The 13,095-nt window shown below is 37.1% G+C and overlaps 1 protein-coding gene across 1 annotated transcript; it reads right to left on the bottom strand.

The window, feature by feature from the left end:
• Positions 1–696: 696 nt before the first annotated feature.
• LOC103748256 (olfactory receptor 6C2) lies at positions 697–1,635 on the bottom strand. Its single transcript, XM_008850856.1, has one exon. The coding sequence runs from the start codon at positions 1,633–1,635 to the stop codon at positions 697–699; it is 939 nt and encodes a 312-aa protein (XP_008849078.1).
• Positions 1,636–13,095: the final 11,460 nt, after the last annotated feature.

Here is a 13,095-nt window from a genome sequence, read left to right as displayed (position 1 = left end):
GGTTTCTCTTTTTCCAATTATTTTTTAGTTATTATTTTTTATTTTATGTGTATGTGTGCATTGCCTGCATAGATGTAAGTGCACACTTACAGATATATATATATATCTTGAAATGCCTGTGGAGGACAGAAGAAGCTGTCTGATCCCTGAAACTGGAGTTGCAGGCTGTTAACTGCCATGTGAGTCCTAGGATTTGAACCCAGGTCTTCTCCAAGAACAACCAGTGCTATTAACTGCTGACCCATTTCTCCTGCCCTCTTTTTCCAATTATTATAGTTGGCCTGGGATGCCATATTTGCTTCAATTTACTTTTAATAAATCTCTACTGTTGCTATTTTCTATTTTTGTTTTTGCTGTTGTAATACTAATTTTGTATTGGAGAAAGAAGGCTGACACTGCCCCTCATATTTGATGCTACAGAACATGCACATCGTCAAATATCAATGCTCTTCTTCCCTAGATCAATGCAGAAAGAGCAGGTAATAGGGAAAAACTTTATAGCTTCTCAGTGAATGTTAACACATTTGAGTTTAGTTTGAAAGAATAGGTTTCATAAGTGTAAGATCTGGATGGAATATTAAAGTCATTGAAAAAGGTTAATCTGCAGGACCTGCAGAAAGAAATAATGAAGGAGGGTAAAAGCTGTTGTCAACCACAGGTGATTTTTCTTTCTTTTCCTCTGATTTGTCCAAACGTCTAGCTCTTTGAGAGAAATGCAATCCTCTTCATGGAGTCTTTGAAAGCTTCTTTCACTTGCTTGTTCCTCAAGGTGTAGATGAAAGGATTCAACAGAGGTGCAACAGAAGTAGTGAGAACTGATACTCCTTTGTTAATGGTCACCTCTTCCTTTGCTGATGGCTTGATGTAGATAAAGATGCAGCTTCCATAGGTGATGGAAACCACAATCATGTGTGACGAGCAGGTGGAAAAGGCCTTTTTCCTTTGCTGTGCTGAGGGGAATCTCAGAATTGTTCTAATGATGTACGTATAGGACAGAAACACACAGATTAGGGTAATAATGAGTGCAAACACAGCTACAAGTATAACCATCTGTTCTATTACCCACGTGTCTGAGCATGAGATCTTTAGAAGGGGACCTGCATCACAGCTGAAATGATCAATGGCATTGGAGTCACAGAAGTCAAGCTGGAGGCCCAAGCTAAGGGGTGGGATGATAATCATTAAGCCAGATACCCAACAGGAGAGGACTAGTAACGTACACACCTTGTGGCTCATGATGGTCATATAATGAAGGGGTTTACAGATGGCCACGTAGCGGTCATAGGACATGGCTGCCAAGAGAAAAAATTCAGTTGCTCCAAAGAGAATAACAAAGAATATTTGACTTGCACAAGCATTGTAAGTAATAGTATTGTCTCCACTTGATATACTGTATAGGAATCTAGGAATACACACGGTGGTAAATGAAACTTCCAAAAAAGAAAAGTTTCTGAGGAAAAAATACATAGGTGTTTTAAGGTGGGAGTTCACCAAGGTGAGGATGATAATAGTCAGGTTCCCTGTTACACTCAACATGTAGGTGAAAAATAGAAAAATGAAAAGCAGAACTTGCAGTTGTGGGTCATCTGTCAGGCCCAGAAGGATGAAAGTTGTGATGACTGTGTGGTTTCTCATCACTGGCCTTTGAATATCAAGCTTTTATGAAGAGATAGACATTGAAATTCTACAGCAAAAGCCTGGACCCAGAAGCCAAACAAAGCAGCCTATATTTATACCCTATTTATATTGTTGTTAGTGTTGCCACTATCTGAATTTTACACACGAGCAGTGACAGTTTCCTTAAGGGGTTCATGTTCTTGCTAAGAATCCAGCTTTTTAAAAAAATCATTCATTGCCCTTGAGAATTTACAAATGTCATTGATTTAAATTAATTATGAGGATAGGATTTACAAATGTGTTCAGAGAAAGACGATGCGTCTCTATGGGCAGGTAAAAGTTTTAAGTTGAAGACAAATTTTGGATATTGGACACGTGTAGGTATTTAAGGACTTAAATCCTCTTCAATGGTTACTACCTACAGATTGTTTCAAAGGTAAGATGTATTTCTCCTGAAAAACAAACAACATAGACAACATCAGAATTTCTCCCACATCGACTATGGCATGTATGGACAGCTGAGATATATCCATTTTATCTGTAGTGTGACAAAATGCTATGTGTAAGATGTTTATAAAAGGAATACACTCAGGTGCTTATATTGTATTTTGTGTTGAGTGTGGCCCCTCTCAAAGCCGGTAAAGCTAGACCACATTTTACTATGATTAACTAGACCTTTCTGGGATGTGCCTTTGTTCATGATGCTTTAAATTTCTTAGAAAAGACATTAGTGTCTTATCTCACCACCCATCAATTTAGGCTTTAACTATCTAAATTGTGACTTTTAATATTATTTCTCTTTTCATTTTTTTAAGGCCTACAAAGGCTTCATTTCTGTTGAGCCATGGCACAAAAATTTTAATTTTTCTCTTGCCTTTCATTGTCATTATATTAAAACTAGAGTTCTAGAAATCTTTAAATTTGTCGCATGTTATCATTCTCTTCTTTTGTAGTTCTAGATTTCTATCTTCAGAGTCTTTGTTTTTGGCTCTCTTTTCTCTCTTGCTATGTGAAATAGTAGTGCATCATTTATAGGATACATTCCCGAAAGTCAGATCTGTCCTCCGTAATAAGCTTTGTTTAGCATGTACCCCATGCCTTGGTTTTTCTGGAGGTTGTTTCTAGGACCCTTGTGCAGATATCAGACTCTGCAGATGCTGGTACAAGTTGGATGTTCCATAGACAATTACCGCGTACTTTATGTAAAGGTTCTCCATCCTCCAATCCCGACCTTGTTCTGGTGTTAACTGTTGTTGCTATGGAGCAATCTCTTTTTGTTAAACATGCAAAGCTCTATCGGAAGCACCTTCACTAACCATTTAACTGCTTGCTATTTTCCTGCCTTTCTTCTTCATGGCTTGAATTCCATAACCACTTACAACTTTAAGTTTTCTGCACACTCTTGCCTCTGTATTGGATAATCTTTGATAGACTAACTCCTACTACTTCTTCAGGAAGCCCCGGGAGCCTCAGTTCCACAAGAGAAACTTCACGTACTAATCTCACATTTTCTATATATTTCTGTCTTCCTTCTGCTTACACTATCTTGGAATGTATCCTATTTTACTATGTTTTACACTAGCTATAAAATTCTTTAAAGTAGGGAGAATATTTTTATACCCTTAAGTTCCATTATATCTGGCATATATGTTGTAACTTTAGGGAAGAAAAAATACTTTTCTCAACATATGAAAGAAAGGGTATCTTCTAAGGCCTATTTTGGTTAGTTGGTTCAAAGTTCATGTTCTCATTTATGTTTCAAACTACAGCCATTTAAACAAAATTTTCCAGAGTTTTCCTTTACCTGTGAACTTGTTGGTCTGTTGAGTGCCCAGTCTACTGAAGTTTATTTTCTTGCTTTAATAACATCTTTTTTGATTTCTTCTTGCTAGGAAATTAAGATCTCCCTATCTTCCAGAACTCACTTCCCAGGTGCCATTTTATAGAAAGTACAGTTGTTTTACATTGTATTTCTTTTCTTTCTCAAGGCTGACCACCCCTTGGGTGCCTAAAGATTTATTCTCCTTTTCAGAGACAGTTTAGAGTTTTTTTCTCTTTACAATTTGTAGCAATTCACATGGATAAGTTGAATGGATACATTAAAGAAATTCAAGACTATTCCATTATTATACAAGTCACTAAATTTTTAAGGTCCTATTTAAAAATCTATTAAAAACAGAGGATTTATTCTTCCTCTGTTGTATGTTTTGATACTATTGAAATTGTGCCTGATATAGGGCACATGTTCAGAAATTTTTTATTTATTATTTTTAATCATTTTATGTGTATAAATGTATTGCTGGCATTTATGTAAAGGCATCCGTGCCATGCAATGCCTGTGGAGGTCAGAAGAGGGCATTTGGACCCCTGGTACTGGAGTTAAAGACAACTGTTAGCTCCCATGTGGGTGCTGGGATTCGAAACTGGGTCCTCTGCAAGAGCAGTCAGTGCTCTTAACTGTTGAACCATCTCTTCAGCCCTGTTCAGAAATTTTTAAATGAGTGATTTAATGTCCTTTTATGTTTTTAAATTAAACAAAATATTTCAAACTTTTTTTAGAAGAAGCATTCCATTACACCTTTAACATACTCAATAACAGTTTCCAGAGCAAATATACATTTCTTTCAAAAGTGGCTATAAAATTTTTAGGTTCACAGTTGAACCTAATAACCATATACTTAGAAGAAGCATTTCATTACAACATGTAAGACATAAAATTGAATGAGTTTTTAACCTTTAAAAAAGATCTCCATTTCATTTTTAAATATAGTTTCTTACAGAAAGACTCATCGCTTTTCATAATAACACTGAGATCTCAACGCATGTGTCACTAATCTGTATGTATCTGATAAGAACATTTCAAATAATCTTCATAGATGAAAAGACTTACTGTAATGTTAGGAAGATTTGAACTGCTGTTAAATCCAAGTAAGTTTTTGCACTTTGTTTATTTTTCTCTCTAGTGTGTGCTCTAGAGTCAGTTCTGCCATGCTTACACCGCTCTTGCCTTTGTTAATTCAATATTAAAGTAACTGATTAAATAGACTTTGCATATTTATAATTTTGATTCTGTTTCTTAGAAATTAGCATGTTCATTTAGCTGTCCATTTGTTTGCATTATCTACCTCCTTGAGTAATGTTTTAGAGAAATAAAAATGCTTAGCCTACAGATAGATCAACAGACATACTTTATGTAATAAAAATGATGTCACTGCATTTCTGTAGCCCAGAATAATCACAGACTTTGAAAAGCTGTGTTATTCAGCATCTTGTCATTAGATCTCCTCCTATTTCCTCTTCCCTGTGATCTATCAATTCACTTGAAATATTATATTTTCAGCTCTCCATTATTTTCCACTGAGGTAAAAGCACAGTCCTGCAAGAGTAATGAATTCTCTCTTTTTCAGTGAGTGGGAACCAATTACAGGATGCACCAAAGATTAAATGGGTAAAAAGTAAAGGCTTTAAAAATAGTTTTTTTTTTCCTGGTGATTTTGCTACCCCTCAGGAGGGTATGACTTTGTTTAAAGATCTAGTTATTGTGGATAGCTTAAATATTTGGAATTAGATACAGTAAAAATATTTTAACTATTCATATTCATATCAACTAATATTATAGACATAATGCATCTGATCTTTTGATATCTAAAATGAAGAAATGACCAAGGAATAATTTTCAGAATTACAAAATTATTGAAGATGCCAGTTGTTGAATGGGAGAATATGTACCTTAAAAAACTTCCAAAATATGTAAGGAATGCCACAACTCACTAACCCAAAACTAAACAATTCAATTTACAAATGGGCAAAATTGATGAATAGTCATTTCTTCAAGGAAGGCATAAAAATGGCCCAAAAAACATGAGAAAAGGTGCCTACATTAACTAATCACCAGAGAAGTACAAAGTTAAAACCATTATGAACCTTACCTCAAACCTAGTAGGATGAGGTATTAACAATAAAAATATGTGTCCAAGTAGATATGCAGAAGTGGGGATCGTTGTACACTGTTTATGGGGGTCCAAGCTGCTATACCCACCACAGAAACTAGCACAGCCAGCCTCCAGTGCATCGATGCAAACTGAAGGACATTGGGGGACACAAACTTGCCTTGATAGGCCTTCATACATATGACAGAGTACAGGGAAAGTAGTGCAGGCGTGGAAAAGGGGTGCAAATAGGGGAGGGGCTCTAAATATCATCAAAATATATTATGGAAAACTCGAAATAATTTAATGAAATTTTTTAAGTTTTTCAAAAACAATATACTGAGTTCAATACTGTATAACTATATTAATTCATCTGTGAACCTAAAAATTTTATAGCCACATTTGAAAGAGAAGTATCTTTGCTCTGTAAATTGTTCTTGAGTATGTTAAAGTTGTAATTAAGTGCTTCTTCTAAAAAAAATATTATGATACAATTTAGGAGTCTATCTATCTATCTATCATCTATCTATCTATCCATATTATGTATATATATATACATATCCAAAACATTAATATATAGCCAAAAGCATAAACTAATTATCAAAGAAACATCTGCATTGCTATCCATTGTAGCATAACTGATAATAGGCACAACATAGAAATGATCTAATTGTACAACAGATAAATAGATCAATAGAAAATGGGGTATAGGTATACAATGGAGGACTATCCAGATGGAAACTCTACAATATGGAACAAGGATGAGCCTGGAAGACACTTTGCAAAGTGAACTCATCCAATTAGAGGAGGTCAAATACTTCCTAAATCCACTTCTATGAGGCACCTGAAATGTCCAAATTGAAACAAGGGTTTGAAATAGAGAGTTGGAGTGGCAGTGATTAGGGACTGGGGACATTGGCAATGGGAGAGTTGTCCAATAGTTATAAAGTTTCAGTTCAGAGATGAGTAAGTCTAGAGGTCAGCTGCACTACACAGTGCCCATGAATCACGACACCATATTACACACTGAGAAAACATGAAGTGTGTGTCTCTGGTATTAAGGTGAATTACAAAAGCATTGAGAAAAGGAAAACAAAAGCTATGAAGAAGTACACAGAAACCGAGAAAGGATGACTATGTCTGTTGCCTTAGATTGCTGATGGCTTCATGTGTATGTGCATATACCAAACACATTCAAGCAACTTCATTAAAATATATAAAATTGTATCTCAATAGAGCTGTCCAAAAAGAAATCTATATATACACCCTGGCCATCACACTATTTCAATGAATTGCAACATTCATAATTATTTAAAGGCTATGGCATGTTTTGCACAGTGACACAGTCCCTACCTAATACTGCTCTTAGTCCCTTTTGAATAAGCTATTGTTCAATCATATTTGCAGTTACTAGTCCAACAGTATCATTTAGAAAAAGGTAGAATGCTTATTTTGAATTCCTAAAGACCAGACGACTATATTTAAAGCATGGTTCTCCTTTCCTACTTGATCCTTTCTCAAACATTATATTTAACTGGCCTGCTCTTTATTTTTCTCCACAGAAACACACATCCTCTTCTCAGTCTTTATGATTTACTGTGGAAGAACAAGCATGCCTCTCCTATTTCAGAAGATGGACTCTTTCCATTCTCTTGATTTGTGTGGGTTGTACTTTCTCAGAAAACTTTAAGTTCAGGATATGTAAAGTTGGGACAAAAGGAATGCTTACTTTATAACCTCCATTCTCTATACTCATCTTCCTGAACGCCCCACTTCCTTTTCCTGGCTCCGGAGGCAAACTGCTGTTGTACATGTGTAACATGGATGTTTCTACCTGACACTCTCTTGGCTCTAGTCTTCCTAAGGGATGAAGGACTCTGATACCCTTAGTATCTCTTCCTTTCCAATAGATGATGTGTGCTTAATTCCATGTCAAGCATTGTTTTGCCTCAGCTGCAGGAGAATATGAAACAAGTAATTTCAAATAAAATGATCTCATCTAGAGTCCATTATTTGACTGACAGCAAGATTGGGTTCATATATTAATAGTCATTTTACTTATACTAAAATCTTCTACAATTTTATTTAATGCTTTACTTTCATCTCCCAGAAATATCCACATTTAACTAAGTTATTTAATAAATATAATTCTGCAAATTGAATTATCAAATCTATTTCTCATATATATGGATTCCTGAGAGTCTGTCAGAGTTCATACTTTTTACCAGGAACTAGAGGAGTAATGTTTGATGCTAGTGGAGAATTTAGGCACTAGAATAATTGGAATATGATGTTCAAGGATTTCACAAGCACATTAAAGTTTAATAATCACCTAGGCAATTAAAGAACTTTTCTATGCAATCTTGATATTATTATGTATAAACTCCATCCGTGTTGTTCCTTATACCATAATAAATCACCTAATTTATAAATTTGTGTTATAATTTAGACATAGATGAAGAATTTTTATTAGTTGCTTCTTTTACCTACATTACAATCTATGTTTGTTGGTGTCATCTCTGATCATTCTGGGTCTTCTTCAGGAAGAAAAGGCCGTACTTCTGTTCATGGGGCAATAACTACCTCTAACATTCAGCCAGCATTAATTATTTATAATCGTAACAATGAACATATACATTATCTGCAATCACAGTCTCTAGGGCTCTCACTACTTTTTCTTCATTGAATGGAATGATTATTTCCCGCAGGAGATAAAAATTACCTTGTTATACGAATTATCTTTTACTCGTTGTACTTAAAAAACAGTTCCTATAAAGGCCTGAACCTTCTGGTTCTTGAAGAGTAAATTCTTCCTTCCTGGGGTTAAGAGACTTGTAAATCCCATCCGGTGCATTTGGCACAGACCAATTCCTTTTCAAAGACCATCACAGAAAAATGGGCACTTGAACAGAAAACTAAGGGGATTTTCTCAGTATTAAAAATACTGTATAACTTAGTGGAGATGCTAGCAAACTAGACCAGCTAACAAGGACAGGTTGTCATGGGCTTTTAATTCCCAGTGAATCTCTTAAGAGTTTTTAAGAAATCCAGAAAGCCAACACTGTCTTTCTGACCCTCCTTCTGCCAAGTTCTGCCTTATTGCCATTCTCTCTGGAAAACCAGTATCGTATTCAGAAAAGAAAAACAATCCATTCACTGGCCTGGCAAGAGCAGCCCACTGGTGCAACAGCGGCATGAATGTTATGGGAGTAATTAACCATTTTCTAATTAGATTTAAGGTCTGCTTCATAAGCTATAGCCCATATCTGAAGTTGATATAAGGCCTAGGAAACTGAGACTAGACAGGTTACAGGCCAAAGGGGAGAACCTAGTACTATTATTGTGCTAAATAGATACAGTATTAAACTGGCTCCTAATGACTTATTGTTATATCCATAGATTAATGCATCTCTCAGCTCTGACACGAAAAGCTTCCTTATGCAGTAGATGGTGATTAATACAGAAACCCACAACTTGTCAATGTGCAGAGAAAAAGAGGCGTTTTCTGGATAGCTGGTCAGTAATTCAGATGAACTCCTAACAATGGTGACAGAATGCACAAGTTCTATGCCAAGTGCAAATCAGACAAAATCCAGCACAGACAGGGGTGGGGAGGAAACAGGTAAGAAACCCAACCCTACCTGAGGAGCTATTGGCAAATGAGGACTGTTGGGTGGGGAAAGTCATCTCCTCTAAGGGTGAACTCTGGGTAGGTCAACCAGGCTTCAGTTAATGAACCCACACAGAAACAACCTGACTCTATTGGCATGCATGTGTTTGTGTGTGTATGTACATATATATGTATGTGTGTATGTGAGTGTGGTGTGTGTGCATATCTGTGTGTGTGGAGGACAGAGGAGGACATCAGATGTTCTGCTCTATCACTCTTGCCTCAGTCCATTGAAAGAAGCTCTCTCACTTAACCTGGAACTAAGTTCCACGATCTTCCATACTCTTCCTCAGAGGTTACACGTTACTTGTGGCCATGCTGAATTTTTTACGTAGATGCTGAGCTCTAAATTCAGGTCTTCATGTTTGCACGACAATCCCATTTTCTCACTAAGCCAGCTCTCTAGCTCAAGGTTCCTTCTTTGTGTAGTAACATTCCGAAATTTTTGACAATTATGGATTGCCATGAAAGAAAGTACCATGTGAGGATTCCCATTACTTCTGATTTGGGTGTAGTCTTTGTTTTGTGCAATGGGTAGTGGTATATCTTAGCTTCAGTTTGAAAATATCTAATGAAAATGGTGTTGATCATATTTCATATATTTAGTTGGTTTTGTATATCACCTTGGATGAATTTTCTGTGTAGATCTTTGCCAACTTTCAAATTGTGTTGGTTCTTGTTGAATTTTAAGTTTTTCTTGTGTAACTGGATAAAAGTTTTTTTTCATGATCTGTAATTGTATTGTTGGGCAGTTCACAGGTAGTTATTTATTGTGCTTTTTAACTTAAATATATGTTGCATATATTCATTTTTAGGGATTAAATTTTTGTAAAATTTTAATTGAATTTTTGTGTATTCCATACAGAACATTTCAATAAACTTTGTATCCCCTTCCCTACTGGCACCTTCCCATAGCTCCCACACTGGAATTCATGCATCTTATCATTTGTGTTAAGGCCTATCCAGTCACCTTAGTGTTCCTAGACTTCCTCAATGAATGTTTATCTACAGAGGTCCAGTCAGCCTATCTAGAGTCCCTCCCCTTTAGAAGACCTGCCCTTCCTCACCCTGCAGTAATCAGCTGCCAATAATTCTTCAGCTAAGACTGGGGCCTCCTGCCTATTTCCACAGTTCTGTGATGGATTTTTGTCTGCAAGCATCTTGTGCATGTTGACACCATTGCTGTACATTCATAAAAGCAAGGTCCCAGGAGCCTGTAGGACTCGATTTCCATATGATCATGCATATCCTTCCTGGCTCTTACAGTCTTTCTGCCCCCTCTTCCACTATAGGAAATCAGGATGGCATGGATCTGAAACTTTAAGATCAGGCTACAATCTCCCCTGAAGGGAGAGGCACTGAGTACAGGGTCCTCGAATCCCTGTCTTGCTGAACACTGCAGGACTAGGAGAAAAACAGCCAAGTCAAAAGTTTAAGCTCCTTTCTCTGAGGGAAAGCATCTTGGTCAACAGACCTTAGCATACCATCTTGTTCTGACAAATAACTCTCAGCTATCACCAGCTAAAAGAATAGGCCAGGTTAACAGTTTACTCCAGGGTTAAAAACTAAAAGTTTACTATGCTATTTGTCCTAAGAAAGGAAACATTGTGGCCAATAAATTACCAGATGGACACTGGTAACCCTGAGTAAAAGTTGAAGCATCCTGCTTTACAAACAGCCCCTAGCTGGCACCTGCTAAAAGCTGTATGTCCTGTCTCTCATCTAATTGTGCCTTACATCTTTGTATGCAACTGCCAAATCCCATGAGATTGCCAGTTCCTTGTACTGTATAAAAACCCACTGAATTTCTTAATAAATTTGACTTTCTACAAAAGGTTTCAAGTGTCAGGGCCACATCCTGTGCATTGCAATCTAACCATCTTGGGACAAGGTCCCCCTGCAGGTTGACCTCTGCACTCCACAATGGGCCCTGAATGGACCATTTGGAGTCCTGGGTGTTTGGAGTTTATTACAGGAGTCCTGTTTAAGGACCGAGAGTGTGCAAACTCTAAATGGTTTAGACCATTTGTGAACTTTTGTGTTCCTCGTCCTCTGTTGCAAGAGGGAGCTTCTTGATGAGAACTGAGAGATGCATTGGTGCCCTCTTTATCCCTTGTTCCATGTTCCATGAGCCTTGGGTTCAGAGATTATGTTGTAAATATACCACTTAGAATTGGGCAATTCACAGACAATGTCTGTGTGTGACCAGTTGTGGAGCTGTGTAATAGTCACCACCTGTTGCAACAGGGTACTTGTCTGAAAATAAAAGGATCCATATTTTGCACATAGTAAGAAATTGCATTTGTGTAGGGATGGGACAGCCTTAGGGTTTTCTTTAAGATCTATGATTTCTCTAGACATGTGTATTTTGCTGTATTTATAGTGCCACACCTGAGTTTCCTCCCATTGAATGGGCTGTTGATTACCCCCAAGATAAAAATGTCAGTATAGAGAACTCTTAAAAAACTAAAAATAAATGTACCATTTGGTTTGGAACATACCACTCCTTGGCATATACCCAAAGGGCTAGTCCTACTACAGAGATACCTGCACAGCCATATTGGCTGCTCTTTTCACACTAGTTAAGTCATGGAAACAACCTAAATGTTCCTCAACTGATGAATGGATAATGAAAAGGTGATGCACAATGGAGTTCTACTTAGTGGTAAAGAAAATGAAACCATGAATTTTGCAGGTACATGGATGGAACTAGAAACTGCTACAGTAAGTGAAGTAACACAGAGTCAGAAAATCAGTCAACATTTGTTCTCTCTCATTTGTGGATTTTAGCTTCAAATCCCTAAATAGGAGTATATCTCCTGATGTAAATGCAGAAGCCAGGAAAAGGAACCATGGGAATATAGGGGAAGAAGGAGCTCAAGTAAGGGGAATAGTAGGGACAGGTGTTACTAAGGGGAAAATGTGGAAAAGAGGGGGTGTGTTAACTGGAGAGGGAGCAGTGAAAGAAAAGGGGAGTGAGAGAGAGAGGAGTGACGCTGAGGTATCATGAAAACACAGAAAGAAATGTCTTCATTCAAAGTCATATTTGCAAGAGGGGGTGTGTTAACTGGAGAGGGAGCAGTGAAAGAAAAGGGGAGTGAGGGAGAGAGGAGTGACGCTGAGGTATTATGAAAACACAGAAAGAAATGTCTTCATTCAAAGTCATATTTTTTTGATTTGACTGAGATTTGGTAATTTGTGTCTTCAAAGAGATTGGCCCATTCCATTTAAGGTTTCAAAGTTTGGGCCATGAAGTTTTTCTTAACAGATCTTTATTATTCTTAGCATTTATTGGATCAGCAGTGGTAAATACTTGTTTTATTAATCTGTAGCATCTCTTTCTTCTTTCACCTCAAATTGTTCCTCTTTTGATGATATACACACACACAGACACACATGCTCACATACATACACACATGTGCATATATATACATGCAGACACGCATGTCTGCATGCTCTCACACACCATTTATCTTAAGTTAGCACTGATATCCTATCTTTTGATTAGGGTTAACATTATCTTTCCCACCCCTTTATTAAAATTTTTTGATTGATTTATTTTTAGGTTATGTGTTTGTTGACTGCACGTATGTAAGTGCACCCATGAGTGCAATGCTCCTGGAGGCCAGAAGAGGGTGTTGAATTCCCAGGAACTAGAGTTACAGAGGGTTGTTTGCTACCACGTGGGTGGTGGGAACCAAACTCAGGTCCTTTGCTAGAGCAGCCAATGCTCTTAACTGCTGAGCCATCTCTCCAGACCCCATTTCTTTACTTTTACTTTTAGAGACAGCATCCACACATTGTAGACTGATCTCAGATTCATTATGTAGCTGACGATATGGACATACATATGAGGACCTTGAACTTCCAGTTCTTCTG

Source organism: Nannospalax galili, unplaced genomic scaffold (assembly GCF_000622305.1).
Source record: "Nannospalax galili isolate Female #2095 unplaced genomic scaffold, S.galili_v1.0 scaffold1052, whole genome shotgun sequence".
NCBI classification, from domain to species: Eukaryota; Metazoa; Chordata; class Mammalia; order Rodentia; family Spalacidae; genus Nannospalax; species Nannospalax galili.
Note: the sequence above shows the minus strand (reverse complement) of the source record. Positions and strands in the feature narration are given on the sequence as shown.